This window comes from Epargyreus clarus, unplaced genomic scaffold (assembly GCF_041222505.1).
Source record: "Epargyreus clarus isolate Ecla_fem2 unplaced genomic scaffold, WU_Ecla_fem_2.2 ptg000034l, whole genome shotgun sequence".
In the NCBI taxonomy this organism is placed as follows: Eukaryota; Metazoa; Arthropoda; class Insecta; order Lepidoptera; family Hesperiidae; genus Epargyreus; species Epargyreus clarus.
Genome location: NW_027332239.1, coordinates 14,181,786 through 14,201,181, shown reverse-complemented (window position 1 = coordinate 14,201,181; position 19,396 = coordinate 14,181,786). Strand labels below are relative to the sequence as shown.

The following is a 19,396-nucleotide window of genomic DNA, read 5'->3' as shown; positions in this document are numbered from 1 at the left end:
TCACGACGCAACCGCAATATATAGACTTGCCTTTATATCGAGTAGGTAATAACCTAGTGTCTACAATTCAAAATTGTTGATAAGATTACCTGCATGGAACAGAAAATTGCTTTTCTTTTCTATGATTAGCTGCATATTCTGTGACATTGGTATTGCAGATTTCAATTATAAAATTTAGAGTATTTTTTAAAATCGTACTTAGCCTTAAAATATTTATCATTTTACGAAAACGCTACAAAACTGTTTAAAATAAACACACAGGTGACTTAAATGGAAAATTCTTACACAGTTAATAATTCCATTAAGAAACTGATTTCTATCATTACACCATTTTGATTATTTTCTCATTGAAAGTATTTACTGAAAATTATATTTCGGGATTTTAACTACCCATCCACTTTGTGTTCAAGCTAGTATTAAAAACGAATTAAAAGTAATAGGCGCGAGTAGAATATCCATAAAATGATTGCCAAGTAGTAAAATTTCCATAAATAAAATATCAATATAACTAGTCGACATAATTATCAAGACGCGAGACGAACCTACATGAAACGGTCCCCCCAGGGGCCGAACTACGCTCCTAACTCTCCCCGAGGTGCGTCTTACCCTGTAATGTACAGTATCCTTTGTTATTCAGACTGACAGCCGTTTTAATATAAGTTACCGTGAGCCCGGATTGTCTTAGTATTCAGAATTCGATACATGTATGGTACGGTAATAGTCGATACGGTATGAGAATCTGTTTAATACGATAAACATTTGTTTTGGTAAGTAAGTGGATAATATTTCTCCAAACTTTATTCGTGTCTCTATTAAATGTAAAATAGGTACAAATAATTCAAGCGGATCAGGTATTTTTATTTAATTTTAGACAATATACTACGTAAGAATATTACTTACGCATTACAATTGTATTATGCTGTTTACACGCGGATTTGAGGATTCTAAGTTTAATACAAATTAATACTTAACTCTTTGTGTGTTCATCCATCCTTAATAATATTGAAAATAGTAAAAATGTTTTTAATAGACCCGAGTAAATATGTGTGAAATAATTGCGTAGAAATATCGTTTCACGATATAATTTTCAAGACGCGAGACGAACCTACATGAAACGGTCCCCCCAGGGGCCGAACTACGCTCCTAACTCTCCCCTAGGCACGCCTTACCCTGTAATGTACAGTATCCTTTGTTATTCAGACCGACAGCCGTTTTAAGATAAGTTACCGTGAGCCCGGATTGTTTTAGTATTCAGAATTCGTTGCACCTATTGTATGAGAATCCGTTTGATACGCTAAACATTTGTTTAGGTAAGTAGGTAAGTAGGTAAGTAATATATCTCCAATTTAGAATTGTATCTACGATTTGATCTATCTAGTATTTGTATTTTTTTTGAGAGAATAAGTTTGGTAGCAATTCTACGAAGTATTATAATAATTCTGTGATATTGTCAACACGCAGATATCAGGATTTTAATTATATTATTACAATTTATTTTTAATTCTACATTTTTTGATGTTAGAAAAAAGCATACACGCATATATGGATGGTAAGTTTTGCTCTAAAGTAAAACTCGAAACCAGTACCCAATTTTATTCTCAAAAATACGATGTAACCAGTATATTATTTCCTTAGCCAATAGTCTTGAATTTAGTAAAGAAATGCTATGATTAAACCACGAAGTCATGATCAAATTCGCTGAGTTTTCAAAAATACTTTATGATGATTTGACTTTACCAACGCTGTTCCAAATTTTTGCGTTTGCGTTTTAATATTTTAAGTGAATTTCGAACCGCAAAGTTGTGAAGCCGAAGTTTACGAGCTCGTTAACGAAGTATATTGATTTCCAGTTGTTCCGCCACTCGATTTCTCTGCCTCTATCGGTAAGTTTGAGAGCATCTACTTTGAACTGCGTGGTAAGTAATTTAAACTGAATTTGGTGTTAGCTGTTATCGGACTTATAGAAGTTTATGAAGCGCACGACTTGTATATGTCGTGAGAGACTCAAGAAGTTTCTACACTCACTCAAGGAGTTAACTTCGTTAGCATGCTAGGCTAGTGGCTTAATTGCATAGGCGCTACGGTCATTCGGAGGGCACTTTAAGCTGTCTGTCCCGGTTGTTATAAATAATTTTAAGAAGCATTTAATAAATATTGATAGACAGACAATGTACAACTGGTTCTAAAAGTATGACATTTTGTATTGGAGGATATTTGAATATCTTGTAGTGTGTCTCCCGAGGCAACTGGGCCGGATGTGGCCTGCCTCAGCAGTCCGGTCCTTGGAACGTTTCACTGGGCGGGAAAATTACATATATGGAAGTTTGAAGACATTTTGTTTTTTTATAAACTTAATTTTTGAGCGGCATCAGGGTGCGGGCAGATATTTTTAATAGTCTATTCTCAGAGACCCTTTCAAATAAATTTTAATAATAACTTGCCTTTTCAAACATACTCACGACTTCGTCAAAATCCTTAAACTTGGCCTGCAATTCTCAACAGGTTGCTCATACTTACCTTAGATCCTAAATAGGGGATGGAAATGTAAACAATGTGTAACTAACCTGCTTAGCAGTGCCCCAGGAGGCTCGAGGGTAGCCCGCGAAGAGGTAGCAGTTGCCGTTGAACAGAACTTGCTTCACATCCATGCACGATTGAGCTGTAGACAACATACACAATGTATTTATAAACACAAACATTTGATTTGATTTCATAATTATTATAAAAATATAAACCGGGACTTCTTCAAAATATAGCCTACGTAGCTCACACAATTTAACAAAGACATCTCATACGTCATGGTCACCGGTGGGGTTTTACTGCGCTCAAAATCCCACATAACCCCGTGTCGCTCCCACGGAACCTGGTACCTTTTGAAGGTTTTTCCCTCGTTAACAAAAAAAAAGGCGTACCGAAGTATGAGACAAACATATACAATATACATATACGCTCGAAAAACATTACACTCCTGAGTCGGCTAAAAAGGCAAATCGTAAAATACACTACGCACTTCTTTGGTTGCACCTCTTTGTGTCATTACTAGACATAGGCCCATTTTGACGAACTTTAATATACTTAGTTTGAGCTCAGGGTGGCTCAGAATTACTCTTGAGGGGATGAAATGGTGTTAAAATATTATTTGACAGTCCTTTGTTTAATAGTTACAAGACCTTTATAAAATCTATGTCTAACGTTAATAAATATACATGTAACACTTACATATATCTCATGAATAAATATTAGTAAGGTTTATTAATATACCTACATGCATTGAACGTGTCATACATGGGTCGTGACAGAAAAATATCTGCTCTGTCTAAAGTAGATTTAAAAAAAAACATATGATAACACGAGGAAATAAATATAAAAATCATCTTTTAAAATCCGCACGAAATAGCGAGTAAAACTATATATAGTATGTATATTATACGCCGTAACCAAAACACGGATCATTAGTTTTATGTAAATACATTTCAGAGGGCTTTGCCGTGCGGTCGCCCGTGAAACTGGCGAAATATCTGGGAGCTCAAATAGAAATATTAAATTGATGGCGGTCAGATTTATACTTGGGTGCCAGTAAATAGAGCTATGTGATAATTTAATGGTGCGGCACCAATATTTTCACATTTATTTGTGGCACATAAAAGCTATTGAAACCTTATAAATACAGAACAAGTTACGCTAGGTATGAGGTCTTCCAACTTAGTTCTAAGTGGCAGCATCTGTGATCAATACTTTGGCGACAGGGCGTGCAGTTATGGAATACTCTTGACTGACCATGGAAAAAAACACACATAGACCATTCCATTCGTTAGAAATCCACTGTTGGACACATAGATATAGCGAAAAAGTTCTAAGTCTATGGTTGGACTAATACTGTATGTAAAGGGTGTTAGAAAACAAAGTAGTGAAGGAAAGCTCTTTTCTAAGTACTACCTTTTTTTCTTTTTCGACAGGCAAACCTTCATAAGGTACCCGACGACCCGGGAGCGACACCGAGTTATGTGGGATTTTTACCGCACCAAAACTCCCCCGGTGGCCGTCCTCAACGCTTGTTGCGGAACTCCGGGATCTCTGACAGAACACAATCGGAGTCCTCCAAGCGCGATGCCCCGATCGGGCTCTTCCCTGGGGGAGCAGTTATCGCTCCTCCCACACCATGTACTGTTTAGGACGGTATGGGACCACACATACCGCCGTCCTTCCTGGGGTCGCTTACTGGACGGTTCGAGCTCCCACTCTTGCTGCTCGCAACCCCGGAAGCCCCTTTTAGTCGCCTCCTACGACAGGCAGAGGATACCGTAGCCCTGTTCTAGTCCCGGAACTACAGGGACTTCTAAGTACTACCTACTACTACTAGTCGTAAATACCCCGTATTCTAACATAAAAATACAAATACCCTTCATGGCAGCGAGCCCGGCCGGAACCTAATTTACTGTAAAAATAAAAATTTCGAAATTAATTTCCTAAAGACAACATTATAGCGCGTCTATGGTTTCTTTCGATTGCGCCGTCTACCACATCGCTACGGGCTCTTATCGACCGGTATCGATATCGGTATAATATGCAATATTTATAACTTCGCGTGATATCGATGAGGGTATGACCTTTTATAGGTGACAGAGTTTGCGCGCACTGCAGTACAGTTATGATAAGTCAGATGAAAGTATGTAAAATAAATTAATTTTACTTATATAGTGTATTAACAAATTAGACTTTGTTACAAAGGAATAATGAAATCTAGTAAAGACCTGATTCGTGATATGATTAAAATTTAAAACACATTTTTGTCGCTATGTGTAATTAAATACCTATTTCATAACCATTTTATGGTGAACAAAATATAGTCTTACCAAGCTTCGAACTAGAAAAAGCAGTGTTAATATTCTTGCACCCTTTAAACCATAAATGCATTGACGATTTCATTATGTTCAACGTGAGATACTTGAAACAAAAAGATAAATAATATTTAATAAGATATTCATGTAGTCTTTTTTTTTGGAGTTTACTCCTTAAGAAACGATTTGAGTTATAAGGCCCGGTACGGAAATTTTATGAGGAGTAAAATCAAGTGTAACACGAAAAGTTGAGGCGTAACGTAGAAAGAGACAAACATATATATCTGTAGGATTGAACGTGTAAAAGAATGAGATGGAATACATTACACAGCGTATCTCATTCTCGGGGTCTCCTCTTTGCGCGATACTTCGTAGTTTCACTGTATAGTTCACTACCTCCAGTCTGAGAGTTGAATGTGTGCGTATGTTTGTACGTGTGTGTTGCGCGCCTGCGTATTACGAAGTTCTGCCACAACTTGTATACTGCTGCCGAGTACAGGGTATGCATGCTGTATAATAAATGCATATAGTAGCATCTATTGTATACATCTATATACAACGTACATAAACAGCAACCTAACCATCAAGTTTTAATGTTTTTGGAGTTTACTCCTTAAGAAACGATTTGAGTTATAAGGCCCGGTACGGAAATTTTATGAGGAGTAAAATCAAGTGTAACACGAAAAGTTGAGGCGTAACGGTAACCAAAATATGAATCAAGAGTGCTTTTATTAATTTAAAATACAGTAAGTTCAAATCCCATATGAAAGTAATTATTACAATAAAAATAATTAGCAATATATAAAACATTAAAACGTCATTAACTAATTTGTTTACATTTTTGCATAAATTAAGTTATAGGTTTGATCATTTATAAACACTGTGAAAAATATGAACATTGGCGCCATAATATGATTAACAATCTTTTATGAACGTTTTTAAAGAAGAGTAACATATAAAATCAGTAAGCAATTGAATAAGATATAATATTAGCAGAATAAGTTTTTAACATAAAGAGGCTTTTGTAAGTTACTGATATATTAATTTAACTTATAATAAATATAGTTTAAAAAACTAAAAAACACGCTTTTATGTTAAAATCAACTAAAAAGCAAAAAATAATCTTCAATCTAGGAATCAATTAAGGAACAGTAAATAGTATAATTGTGGAAAAAGTGTGGGGTGCTCCATTTGTCAGGTTCGAAAAGCGCCCCACACTTTTTCCACAATTATACTATTTACTGTTCCTTAATTGATTCCTAGATTGAAGATTATTTTTTGCTTTTTAGTTGATTTTAACATAAAAGCGTGTTTTTTAGTTTTTTAAACTATATTTATTTTATTATTTTTAGTATTTGTTGTTATAGCGACCACCATCATGCATCGTTTGTAAAAAAATCAAGTGTCTATCTATTACGGTTTAAGAGATAAAGCCCTGTGACTCAAGAACAGACAGCGGAGGGTTTCGTTTTATCCTTTGAGTACGGAATCCTAAAAATCATTCTACAAGATGGCATTATAGATATGTTTCAGTACATTTGAGTTATAGGGAAATAATATTATTATTTTCCAAAGCTAAAAATCAATCTAGTAACTTTGCCTGAACGCTCCATAAGGCGCTTTCTCTCGCCTCGAAATTCGTTAATCCTGAGGATATTGATAAGGACAATGGTACAAAATTATTAAAATCGTGTATTTTCATCGGTCCTCAATAAATCTACAAAGTTTGAACGAAATCTGGCCGTTTAAAGTGGGTCAAAATCGCGCCCAAAGAAGTCGGTTACAAACATACAAACAAACATACAGGTGAAGCTAATAAAAAGCGTGTAAAAATGGATGCATTATTGATCAGCACCATCTATCAACGATAAACGGTAAAAATCAAAACAGTATTATTTAATATTTATTACAGAATTATTGCTAATGAATTATGTTCAAAATAAGTTATATAAAATTAGCAATACGTTTTAAATGAATTCTAGAATTATAAAACATTCAGAAACAATCCAAATTACATATAATAACATGTTTATTGAGTCTCATATAAATTTCATCCGTAAATTGCAACAAGGATATTTTATAGATGGCAAAGAAATTATAATTATTAAGTTTTAAGTTATAAAACGTTTAACATTGTTTTAAATATAAATAATTATATTATATTAAAATTTACTTTAATATAAACAATTATATTAAGTTACCATTATAATATTTGGAACCAAAATACATAGATTGATAAACTTGCAAACTTACAATTTATAAAACTTGCCACTAGATGGCGCTATTTTATATTATTTTGTAACATACTTTATGTAATACGCATTATTGAAGTAATATAAATAATCCGAATAATTACAGATATATGTTTGTTTCTCTTATCATTTTAGCAGATGCGTTCATTTACCTACCCTTTTTTCTATTCGATATATATCATAATTATCATTCGTAAGGAGTAAACTCCAATCGTGCGTCGTAGCTGACACACACACACTTTTTTATTATTATTATTATTTATATTATTTTGTAACATACTTTATGTAATACGCATTATTGAAGTAATATAAATAATCCGAATAATTACAGATATATGTTTGTTTCTCTTATCATTTTAGCAGATGCGTTAATTTACCCTTTTTTTCTATTCGATATATATCATAATTATCGTTCGTAAGGAGTAAACTCCAATCGTGCGTCGTAGCGGACACACACACACTTTTTTTTTTTATAATATAGGAGTAGCAGACGAGCATGCAGTCCACTTGATGGTAAGTGGCTACTGCCGCCCATGGACATCTGTAATCAACCCCAGATAGGATTAGATATTCCTACCTGAGGTCGGCCACAGATGCGCCGCTACCCCTGAGGACTAAGCTGGAACGCCTCGGAAAAGTCTGTCTCCCTTACCACACCCTTCAAACCGGAACACAGCAACGCCTAACACTGCTGTTATTAGGTAGAAATAGGTGTGGCGGTGGTGCCGCCGGAGTCGAACCACAAAGGGTTCTACCACCTTCAAAAGTAGTCTAAAAGGTGACATTGTTATTTTATGTCTCCTGTGGCCTACACAGTAGACATGAAATAAAAGTTTATTTATAAAGTTGCACAATGGTTTTGGGACGTGTAACAAGTACATAATAAAGAATTATTTTAATATGATTTAAAATACTAACCGATCAACGTGTAGCTTGAACTGGTATAGAAACATGAAACATTGAAAATATTAAACAAACTGTAAAAGAACGTACACGACATTAAAAAATAATTTTCGAAGTGATTGTCTTAATGTGAGATTTTCTAAAGCAATGTAACTTTGTAATACAAAATTTATAATATATCGCATAATACAGTGCCACAAAAAATAACGCCAGTGCAAATAAACCTTAGGTAAGGCGTGTAACGACGCGTGGGCCCAGTTAATTACCCGCGAATATCGAAGTCCGCCCGATGACGCGTGAGACGAGCCTTTATCTAATCCTAATAGTACTGTACCCTTACCAGGAGATTTTACGTATCGACAAATATGACTGTTTTGGTATTTGTTTACGTATTTGCCCATACAAATTCCAATCAGCGCCCCTAGCGGATTGTGTCAGAACTAGGAAGTCAGGGGCCAATACGTAAACAAATACCAAAACAGTCATATTTGTCGAAACGTAAGAACTCCTGGTAAGGGTACTGACGGGGAACCACATATCCAGAGTTTTGTACTAAACGTGCTGTGCCCCGCTGTTTCACCTGCGTTTAAATGTGTAATTACTTTGACGATTTAGTGGGATTTAGGATTTATTCGCGAAACTTTAGGGCTTTTTTTCAAAAATAAAAGTAGCTAGTACTCTTTATAATATCCGCTAACTAGCAGTACACATCCCTTTAATATCAGTCCATACGCCTAGGAGATTAGCCGAAACAAATTGTCAGACGGACAAAAAAATATTTTTATGTTACAAGAGATGTTTTATGTTACATATGGTGATTTTTTCAAGTAGGCCTCATAGCCAAATTCGAAACTGTAAGAAATAAAGAAAAATGCCGAAGGCAGTTAAGAAGCCTATTTTGATAAAAACTTTATTTTCCTAGCCGGAATCCTAATCGAATAAGTTCATTTTGAAAAAAACAACACACTGTATTACTCCCTCATCCGATAGTCTCTAAGCGACACTAAGGCCCGAATTCCCCAGAATCCAACCAACAAGAATTTGATCCTTAACATTCCAATGTTAAGGATCAAATTCTGTACCGAAGATCAAATTTTGTACCGTAATGATAAATAGCAAACGAAAGGACTTATTATAAACACATCGTAAAATATTTAGTAAAATAGTATATTGTAACCATAGATTAGTAAAGATTACCCGCTCCTAACAAGAAAATGTAACCTTTTGACAATTGTCACTGTCATCTATTTTCGTGATTGAAAAATATTAAAAAAAAAATGTTTTTAGATAATTTACGAATGAAACGATATGTCTTCACACTTTTTGTTCGATTTCGTGTCTTAACTGCGCATGTCTATGACAGCCATTAAACGCCTGACAGAATTGTCAGCCGTTTAAGTCATTTAATGGCTTCCTTCAATAACAAGGCGGTGAGATATCTATACTTATCTAAGATTGTAACAGTAAATCAATGATTGTAACTTTATTACATAAAACAGTTGTAATTTTCACAGCTTCAACAAGTAGGTTCACGCGTCATCAGCCGGCGCTCTGAGATGTTCGCGGGTAAATGAACGCACCCTAATACATTCAGGCTTATTCACACTGTTTGTTTTATGTCAAAGAATAATTTTAGATTAGATTTTTTTAGATTTGAAATGTAATCACATTTAAATAGTTTGTTCTTTGTTGTCTCATAGATGTATTTATCATTTTTTTATGTCAAAGAATAGATTTATAGATCTGAAATGATTTTACATTTAAATACGTACCTACTTTGATTCTTGTTCTCATAAATGAATCTATCATAGATCCCCGCGCGGTAAATACCATTTATGTCTTTTATCCTAGATATTTTAATTTTCTAATGTGATGCCTGCATGTAGATTTTAATTGATTACAAGTTAAGCAATGTGAAGCGCGACCGAAAGTTAGACAGGTAGCATCATTTTATAGACACTTCCGTGTTTTAGAGGGCCATCATGAGTTCCGGGTACTTGCATTGGATAGCAATCGTTACACTTTGTCAGACTCACGGGCGATTAAAAAATAATTAAAACTCCTAGCCTAGTTTAACTAGTCCAGGTTACCGAAATAAGGGATTTTTAAGGGTTATCATCAAAGCACCTACTAATTCGTACCTTATCTTACTTTGAGCTATAATTCTATATGCCTACTATTAGCGCACATTCTGTTGTATTTACACGCAATAAAAAAGTCAACCACCTCGAGTTTCAGAAAATTTAAAAGAAAATCCAACACCTATCACCCTGTATAAAAAGGGTTACAACCGATTTTTATTGCCGAGAAAAAACCTTAGTATACAGAAGCGTCCCCCTGTAAATGACTCGTGACCTTTTCTAGTTATGGCCTATTCCCGAAGATTCGGCCCACAAATTGGTATTTATATGCGCAGTAACTCGCTTTGTTTGTGGCGGACACTTCAATTACATTTCGAGTACACTGGAGTTGTTTCAACTGAATTTTATTCCAACCCTTCGTTTCGGGCAAAATGCCGTTACAAAAGGTCTCTGTCTATAAATATTTTGCCGAAATCTGTCGGAGCGTTATATTTACCAAGATTTTTACGAAAATGTCAAATAAGGAATGTATTTTCGGCGAAGGTGTGTTTTTTTTAATTTTATTCTATTTTATTATATATCCTTACTAATATTATAAATGCGAAATTAACTCTGTCTGTCTGTTTGTCTCTTCTTCACGCCTAAACCAATGAACCGATTTTAATGAAATTTTGTACAAATATAGTCTCGGGCCCGAGAAAGGACATAGGATAGTTTTTATCCCGGAAATCTCACGGGAACTAGGGATGGCGATCTAAGATCGATTAATCGGAAAATCGATCGTTTGGACCTAAAAAAACGATTATTTTAATCGATATTAATAAGCATTGAATCGTATACTATGCATTTGATCAAGTGATGATCTTTAGTAAAGTTGTTGTCCATGAGCCCACGAAGAGAATGAGTTTCAGAGTTGGTAGGACCAATTTTCGCCAGATAGCACCACTGTCATTCCAATGAAGGTACGAAATTTCAGTTCTATGTATGTTAGTATGTCTTATTATTTTCTTTTAAACGTGGGCTAACCCGCGGGCAAAAACTAGTTTATTATATATTCAAGTAGTAAACGGGCTTTGCAGATTACCTGATCCTTTGATGGTCACTTATAGACTTACAGAAGTCTGAACAGAAGTGGCTACTAACTCCACAAAGAACGTTGGTTCTACCTCAAATCGGTCACAGATGAGTTCAAGATCAGAGAGAAGATCATCAGAGATCAAACCAAAAACCTGTTGTGATTGTTATTCTACGCAAATCTTAACGAATAAATGAGATATACTTCATTAAGACCCAATTAAAATCCCAGTAGGCAATTTTTTGTTTGTTTCCCGAATTAATACGCAACGTGCTACGTAGAATTCAGCAATAACATTATATAGTAATTGAATTTTCATATAAAATTATAGAAGGTACGTATAAATGTAATATCTATTAAACAACTCAATCAGTACAACATCACGATATTACACAAGCTCCATTTATAAGTACAAACGATTACACTGCATTAAATAATCCCCGTGTATATATTAAGCGTACTCTCCGCATATAATAGTTTCAGGCAGTGATTTGAGCTTTAAATGCGCCGCGGAAGATCATTACACGCAAGAGCCTCTTTATCCGAGCCTCGACCTTCAGCGGAACGGACTGAGTGGAAACAGAAAACGGCCGATGAAACAGTTCTTTTTTTAAACAAGAGATGCAAAAAGCTTCCTCGTTAACCCGTTCCATTCGCCCATTCATTCGGTCCATCGTTGACGTTACAAACAAAATTGTTTATGGCACATATCCACTGTAACTTCGCGTTTTGTTATTGTATTTTAAAAGTGGAACAATATCGTTTATGGTATAATTCTACCCACTTCATCAATTTAAAACTGTCAAACTTTTATACACACTATTCAATTCAAAACTATTCAATTAGTATTTGTACAAAGTTAATTGAACATGATTCTAGCGACAACGAAAGTTCCATTCACTCGTTCCATCGTTCATTGTCGGGTATAATACGAAATTGTTTATGGCAAACATCCACTGCCACTGCAAAAAATTAGGTTTTATTTTTTATTTAAAAATGGAAAAATGTTGGTTTTTTTAGATATTCAGTGCGTCAATTTCAGGTTACCTTTTATTTTTATTCAATTGAAAAGGATTGGATTATTGAATCATTGTTATTTAAATAATGGTTTTGTTAGCTAAAAAATTTATTCATTTACTTTACTGTTACAGTCATTTATTGATCAATTTTAAATTATAAATTTAATTTAAAAGTTAAATTTAAATTTAAAAGTTAAATTTAAATTTAAATTTTAAATTATTAATTTAATTTACAATATTAACAAAAATTATTAATAAAATAGGATTTAAAATAGTTATGTATGAAAAATTAATTAAATATAATAAGCTTCATCCAAATTGCTGTCCTTTGGTAGAGTCCCCAAAACGCTGGTGACATTACCTCGTTGAATAGCTAAGCTAATTCTTTGCCCGAGGTAAGCGCCAGCCCTCTGGTCACTGGTGCACTCGATCAGACGCCTTGACAGGTGTTTAAAAAAAGATCGAGCGTCAGAACCCCACGGCCCCATCGTTTCCACACTAAGCGGCAGAAATATGTAGTCTCGACTGCTTTACTGTTATACCTATTTCTTCTCCTACTACTTTCCTTTTTTCTTTCCTGAACTAGTACTAGTACGAAGTCAAGGTTGTTTCAAAATGTAAAATTACCTCATTATTTCATTAGTACTAATAATTAGCAAGTATCTGACCGACATTACAAAATTATATACAAAATTCTTGTGTCACAATGATAGTTACCGCACTCCTCCGAATCGGCTTTACCGATTTTCACAAAATTTTATATGCATATTCAGTAGGTCTGAGAATCGGCTACTATTTATTTTTCATACCCCTAAGTGATAACATTTTTTTATTTATATGGCAACACAACGTTTGCCGGGTCAGTGAAATTTAAAAAAAAATGTCAATTCATTACCAAAATCTAAGACAGACTAAAAATAGTGTATTCATATAGCATAACAAAAGTGAAGTCGAATTTAAAACACGCCACGGAAGATCATTACACGCGAGGGCCTCTCCAGCCGAGCTGCGACCTTCAGCGAAACAAACTGAGAGTGGAAACAGCAAAAAGGCCACCGAAGTTCTTTCAAACAAGAGACACAAAGCTTCCTCGTTAACCCGTTCCATTCGCCCATTCACTCGTTTTTTCGTTCACTGTCACATAGAAATTACGATTGTGTTACGAGTATCTATTGCTATTTTAGACTGAGCTTTCAATTCATAATTTACTTGTTCAGGGAAAATGTTTTATTGTGTTTTATGAGAAACTTTTGAATCTATTGCGATATAAAATGTTTGTAAATATGATTATAAAAATAAATATAGTTCAAAAAACTAAAAAACACACTTTTATGATATAATCAACTAAAAAGTAGAAAATAATTTTCAATCTAGGAATCAATTAAGGAACAGTAAATTGTATATTTTTAATTAAAATTTTGAATTAAACTGAACGTTCAAAGTGGATAGAAATCGGGGTCAAAGATTCCGTTACTGTTACGTACATGTTAATACAGGTATACGTGTTAATGAGCTGAGTTAAAAGTGTCGACAAAAATTTAATTTATCAGGATGAAAGATATTGTCTTCCGCAATCTGGTGGTAGGAGTGACATATTACGCCTAAGGACTAAGTTGGATCTGAAAAATTTGTATGTCTGCCTTCTCGTCTTTAAAGTTTTTCAAACTGTTGTGTTCTATATGATTTTAGACTAATATTGTCGCGGAATTGAAACATCTTGTTTCGAAACTGTTTCGTCGTGACCACGATCCATGCAACTGGGCCGAAATATCAGCAATAAAGAAAATAAAACCGCGTATCGAGAATACCCGTTATATACTAGACTGTTGTGTTCTAGTTAGAAAACAAAAACACTACAGAACTTAAGAGCAAAAATAAGTGTAGCATTTGGGCGTCCGCAATCAAACTACAAAGTGTTCTAGAACCTTTGCATTTTTATAACACCGCTAAAATAATCATATTTTAATGCGCACAGAAGACCATTACGCACAAGGACCTCTCCAACCGAGCTTTGAACTTCAGTAAAATAAATGGACTGCGAAAAAAGCAGAAAAGCAAACGATGTCATGCTTTTTAAGCTTCAAGATGAGCTCGCTAACTCCTACCATTCTTCAGTTCACTCGTTCTTATGTTCGTGCCGATGTCGATTATAAAATACATTTGTTTGTCTTTGATCTATTGTTATAACAAAGCGATGGTTTCTTATGTCTTAGATACGATACTTTAATGATAAAAAATAACTATTTAACTTACAGCGTTTGTACATTCACTGCAAGGTAATAAAAAGCAAAATATTTGAATGCGCTAATAATGATGCACTTTGTTGAAGGAGAATTCAAATGTTTTTATTTTTTTTTAATTGATACTGGAGTAGCAGACGGTAAGTGGCTACTGCCGGTATCTGTAATTAACCCCAGATAGGATTAGATATTCCCACCAGAGATCGGCCACAGATGCGCCGCTACCTGAGGACTAGGCTGGAACGCCTCAGAAAAGTCTGTCTCCCTTACCACACCCTTCAAAACGGAACACAGCAGCACCTAACACTGATGTTATTAGGTAGAAATAGGTGTGGCGGTGGTGCCGCCAGAGTCTAACCACAAAGGGTTCTACCACCTTGAATTCAAATGTAGTATTTACTCCACAAATATATTTTAACAACACTATGCAAAGTCGCTACAAGAATTATTTCAGAACCCGGCCTTTAAAAAAGTGCAGTGAATTATGCAACAACATCAATTACGTTCCATTTTCAAAAATAACTAGTGCTGTTCCTCTATCGAACGAGAGATATGCACATAGTTCCATCATTAACCGTTCCATTCGCCCATTCGTTCTCCGTTTAATGCAATCCGAATGAAATTGCGTTATGTATATTTCGGAAATCAGCACCGATTCGGCTTTAAAACGATACAGTTAGTAAACAAGTTGAGAATTTTTCGCTTGGTTGCACCTCGAAATTATCGTGTTTCAGAACTGTTTCGCTTTATAACACGGGCTCAGCGCACTGCGAAGTTTCTGTTTGTGAAATTAAAATTATTTATTACCGAAAAGGGAATTTTGAAGCTGTTTTAAATTAATTTGGTTGGAAGCTGGTTTGTTTGTGCAGGCGTAAGGTTGCGCGTTTTGGGAATAATCACAGGAAGTCTCGAATTAAATACTGTTTTTTCGATGTTATGTGCGCATTAGAAATAAAATTTAATTTAATAATCCGGTCTGAAGCGCAGAGGGTCCCGGGTTCGATCCCCAGCCAGAGAGATATATGATGAAATCTAAATGATAAATTTAGATTTCTGTGTCTGCGTCTTGGTGTTTGTGTTTTTGTCTCTGTGTGTGTCCATGGCACTCACAACACAGGGAATCATAGTGTGGGGCTGTGAATGCAGAAAGCGTTTACTTTTAATATTTCTTGTCACCTTGCAAATTATTGCAAGTGATCGTAAAGCATAAAGCCCGTGATTCTGGGACCCTTAGAGCTTTATCCACTCCTTAATATAGTAAGTTTATTTTGCAAGTTTAACATATGTACACCTTTTATACGCCCTCCTTTTTACAAACACTCTAGATCCTTTATCTCCTCCTTGCTTCGTTTTTGCACTCCCTTCTTTTTACAAAATCTCTACATTCTTTACCCCCTCCTTGTTTCGTTTTCCTCAATGCTGAGGATCGTGGTCTCTATTTATCACCTTCCTTTACATAACATACACATCCTCTATATAACCATTGAAATAATAACCATTCTTGGTTTTAGATTACTCTTACTTTTAGCCAAAAAGTAATATTTGGTCCCAGTGGAACCACGAAACGTTCTATCACTTAAGCACCTGTAGCATTCCGTGTGATATATTAAAGCAAACATGACCAGAACCTAAATCCGAATATTAACACAACCTGTTGCATCGCAAGTTCAATGGTCTCCGAAAATATCAGCGACCGCTTAAATACGCTTTGCTATTCGAGAACAAGTAGAATAATTGCCCAAGTGCAAAACGAACTTGCACATGCAGGGTTCCCTACCACTAAAAATTTCATTGTTTTATTTTTATTTATTGTATTTGATGTCATAGCAGGTATAAAAGTGAACCCATTGCAAAATTTTAACTGTCTAGCTGTTACGGTCCAAAAGATGAAGTAAAAAGACGTTGTGAAATAGCGGTTTTTAATACGCTTTTATTAGCTTCAGACGTATGTATGTTAGTATGTAACGGAATCTTTGAACATGATTTTAACCCCCTTCAAAACGTCGGATTAATTTGAAATTTGGCATACTTATTAAGGACCGATGACAATTCAATATTTGAAACATTCTGACCCGTTATCCTTACTAGGATAATCAGGATCAGCGATTTTTGTTTTCCTGAGACCCGGAAGGTCTGCGTTAAGACCAATAAAGGAATCTACCAGGCGCGCCGATCACCTAACCTAACCTGACCTGACCTGACCTGACCTGACCTGACCTGACCTGACCTGACCTGAACTGACCTGACCTGACCTGACCTGACCTGACCTGACCTGACCTGACCTGACCTGACCTGACCTCAACTTCGACGCGTCCGTTATTAATAGCATCATGAAGCGGTGTCTCATCATCCTTATTCATTCAGCACTTCAACATCTGCACCTTCCTTTAACAAGATTTCCACTATTTCATTGTTCCCATTTCTTGCTGCCAAATGTAAAGGCATATATGATTTCAGCTCATCGTCATAGTCACAACTTATATTATTAACTCGAGCTGTAAAATTAATTCAACTACTAACAGTTTTAAAATCTCTGCAGGCAGCAGCAACACAAAGAGAAGAAATTCTAGAATTATTTTTGATATTAATATCATCATGCTGTAATATTAAATCGATGATTGGACGACGTCCTTTTGAAATGGCTAGATGTAAAGCAGTTGACCGTTTTTCTCTTGAGTATTGCCATCAGCGCCTGTTTTTAAAAGATGCTCTATCATCCTTTTTCCGTGATTACTTTTATCCAAGATAGAGGACCTGGGATATGGTATAAATTATGGAAGAAAGCAGTTAGCATTGGCAATTCGGATGTCATTCAACAACTCCTCTGGGTTTTTCACGTTAACAATAAAAATAAACACTAATGTAAAACACCACTTCATACAGCTGTGTTAAACAATGACCCAATATTCATTTTTGCACTGCTAAGCAAAGGTGCTGATGCTGATTCGAAAGATAAACTTGATAATACGCTACGTAATAATCGTTAAAATAATCGCTAAAATAATCACTAAAAAATGAAAAATAAATAATAGTTAAAAAAAACTAAAAAATACGCTTTTATAAAAAATTCGACCAAAAAATGAAAAATAAATAATAGTTTAAAAACTAAAAAAATACACTTTTTATAGAAAATCCAACTAAAAAATAGAAAATATTTTTTTTTAAATTTGAATTAAGAATAGTGTAAATAAGATAAAAATATTTTTTATTGTAAAAAAAGCGTGGGGTGCTTTTTAAGATATTATCAAAATGATAATCCTTCTACTCAATATCTATCAATAAAATATTTATAACTATTGACATGCACCCCACGCTTTTTTTACAATAAAAAATATTTTTATCTTATTTACACTATTCTTAATTCAAATTAAAAAAAAAATATTTTCTATTTTTTAGTTGGATTTTCTATAAAAAGTGTATTTTTTTAGTTTTTAAACTATTATTTATTTTTCATTTTTTGGTCGAATTTTTTATAAAAGCGTATTTTTTAGTTTTTTTTTTAACTATTATTTATTTATATGGCGACTCCCAATTAGTTAATTGTTAAAGTTGTTTAATTTGTTGTTATAGCGGCCCCCACTCTGTCAAAAAATCAGGTGTCTATCTATTACGGTTCAAGAGATAGAGCCCTGTGACAGCATATTTACTCTTTGGGTACGGAACCCTAATAAATGTAGAAATATACATAAATCCAATTGGATCAAGACAAGGTTTAAACCCACGCGAAGGCGCTGGATCAAGGTATTGCGGTGTTCTGCGAACAATTTCGTTGGTAAAACTTAAATTGCACGCTTAATGGCTTGGGTAAAACTCATTTGAATATTTTGTACGTGAAGTGTAATGTGTACCTTATTTATTTTCACCCACATCTTTGTCGAACATAAAGGGGTTTCGGCGAGATTATCTTATATATAAAATACTCGTGCCACAATGTTAGTTACCGTACTCCTCCGAAACGGCTTTACCGATTTTCACCAAATTTTATACGCATATTCAGTAGGTCTGAGAATCGGTTACTATCTATTCTTCATACACCTAAGTGATAAGGGTTGTTCAACCTTAACATTTTTTTTATTTATATGGCAACACAACGTTTGCCGGGTCAGCTAGTAATAGTGTAAAGATTTAAATTATGTTAATATCATTAATATTATTTGACTCTGGAGGTATCACCATCACAGGTATTTCGGCTTATTAATACGAGTGTTAACCGCTGCTGTGTTTAAGTTTGAAGGGTATGCGGTGAGACATACGTGGGCATACCAAATTAGTCCTTAGGGCTAGTAACGCGACCTGTGAGGCATAGTAACGGAGTCTGTAGGCGACTCAGGTAGGACAATAATGTAATTTGGGGTTGCTATATGTCTATGAGAGTTGTCTATCCAGACTGAAGCTAGAACTCTTTGTGGTTCGACTCCGGCGGCACCATGGCCACACCTGTTTTTGCCTAATAACAGCTGTGTTAGGCGCTGCTGTGTTCCGTTTTGAAGGGTGTGGTAAGGGAAACATACTTTTCCGAGGCGTTCCAGCTTAGTCCTCAGGGGTAGCGGCGCATCTGTGGCCGACCTCAGGTAGGAATATCTAATCCTATCTGGGGTTGATTACAGATGTCCATGGACAGCAGTAGCCACTTACCATCGGGTGGACTGCATGCTCATCTGCTACTCTTATATTATAAAAAAGAAAAAAGTTAGTAATCTCTTACTATCAGATGTACTGCATGCTATTTGCTACTTCTATCTTAAAAAGATAAATATTGTGTTCTATCTAAATGTGAGCGATATATTTTAGAATAAACTACTACTAATATTTCACTCCATCCCACCGCTGTGCCTTAAGTGGTATGCAAACATATTTATCAAGGGTAGCATGAACATGATTATAAGATCGATTTTCACTTATTTGGAGCTATAAAAGACGGCTTTATTAACTATTTTTATTATACTAGCAAACCATAATATTTCTTTGCGCATTTCTAATCGATCACC

At 34.9% G+C, this 19,396-nt stretch overlaps 1 protein-coding gene across 1 annotated transcript in view; it reads right to left on the bottom strand.

The window, feature by feature from the left end:
* Window positions 1-19,396, bottom strand: part of LOC140756143 (uncharacterized) — a 263,924-nt gene that overhangs the window by 19,932 nt on the left and 224,596 nt on the right. The window contains exon 12 of the mRNA XM_073091583.1: window positions 2,565-2,659. Coding sequence (XP_072947684.1) covers window positions 2,565-2,659 — 95 coding nt within the window. The remainder of the gene's footprint in view (window positions 1-2,564; window positions 2,660-19,396) is intronic.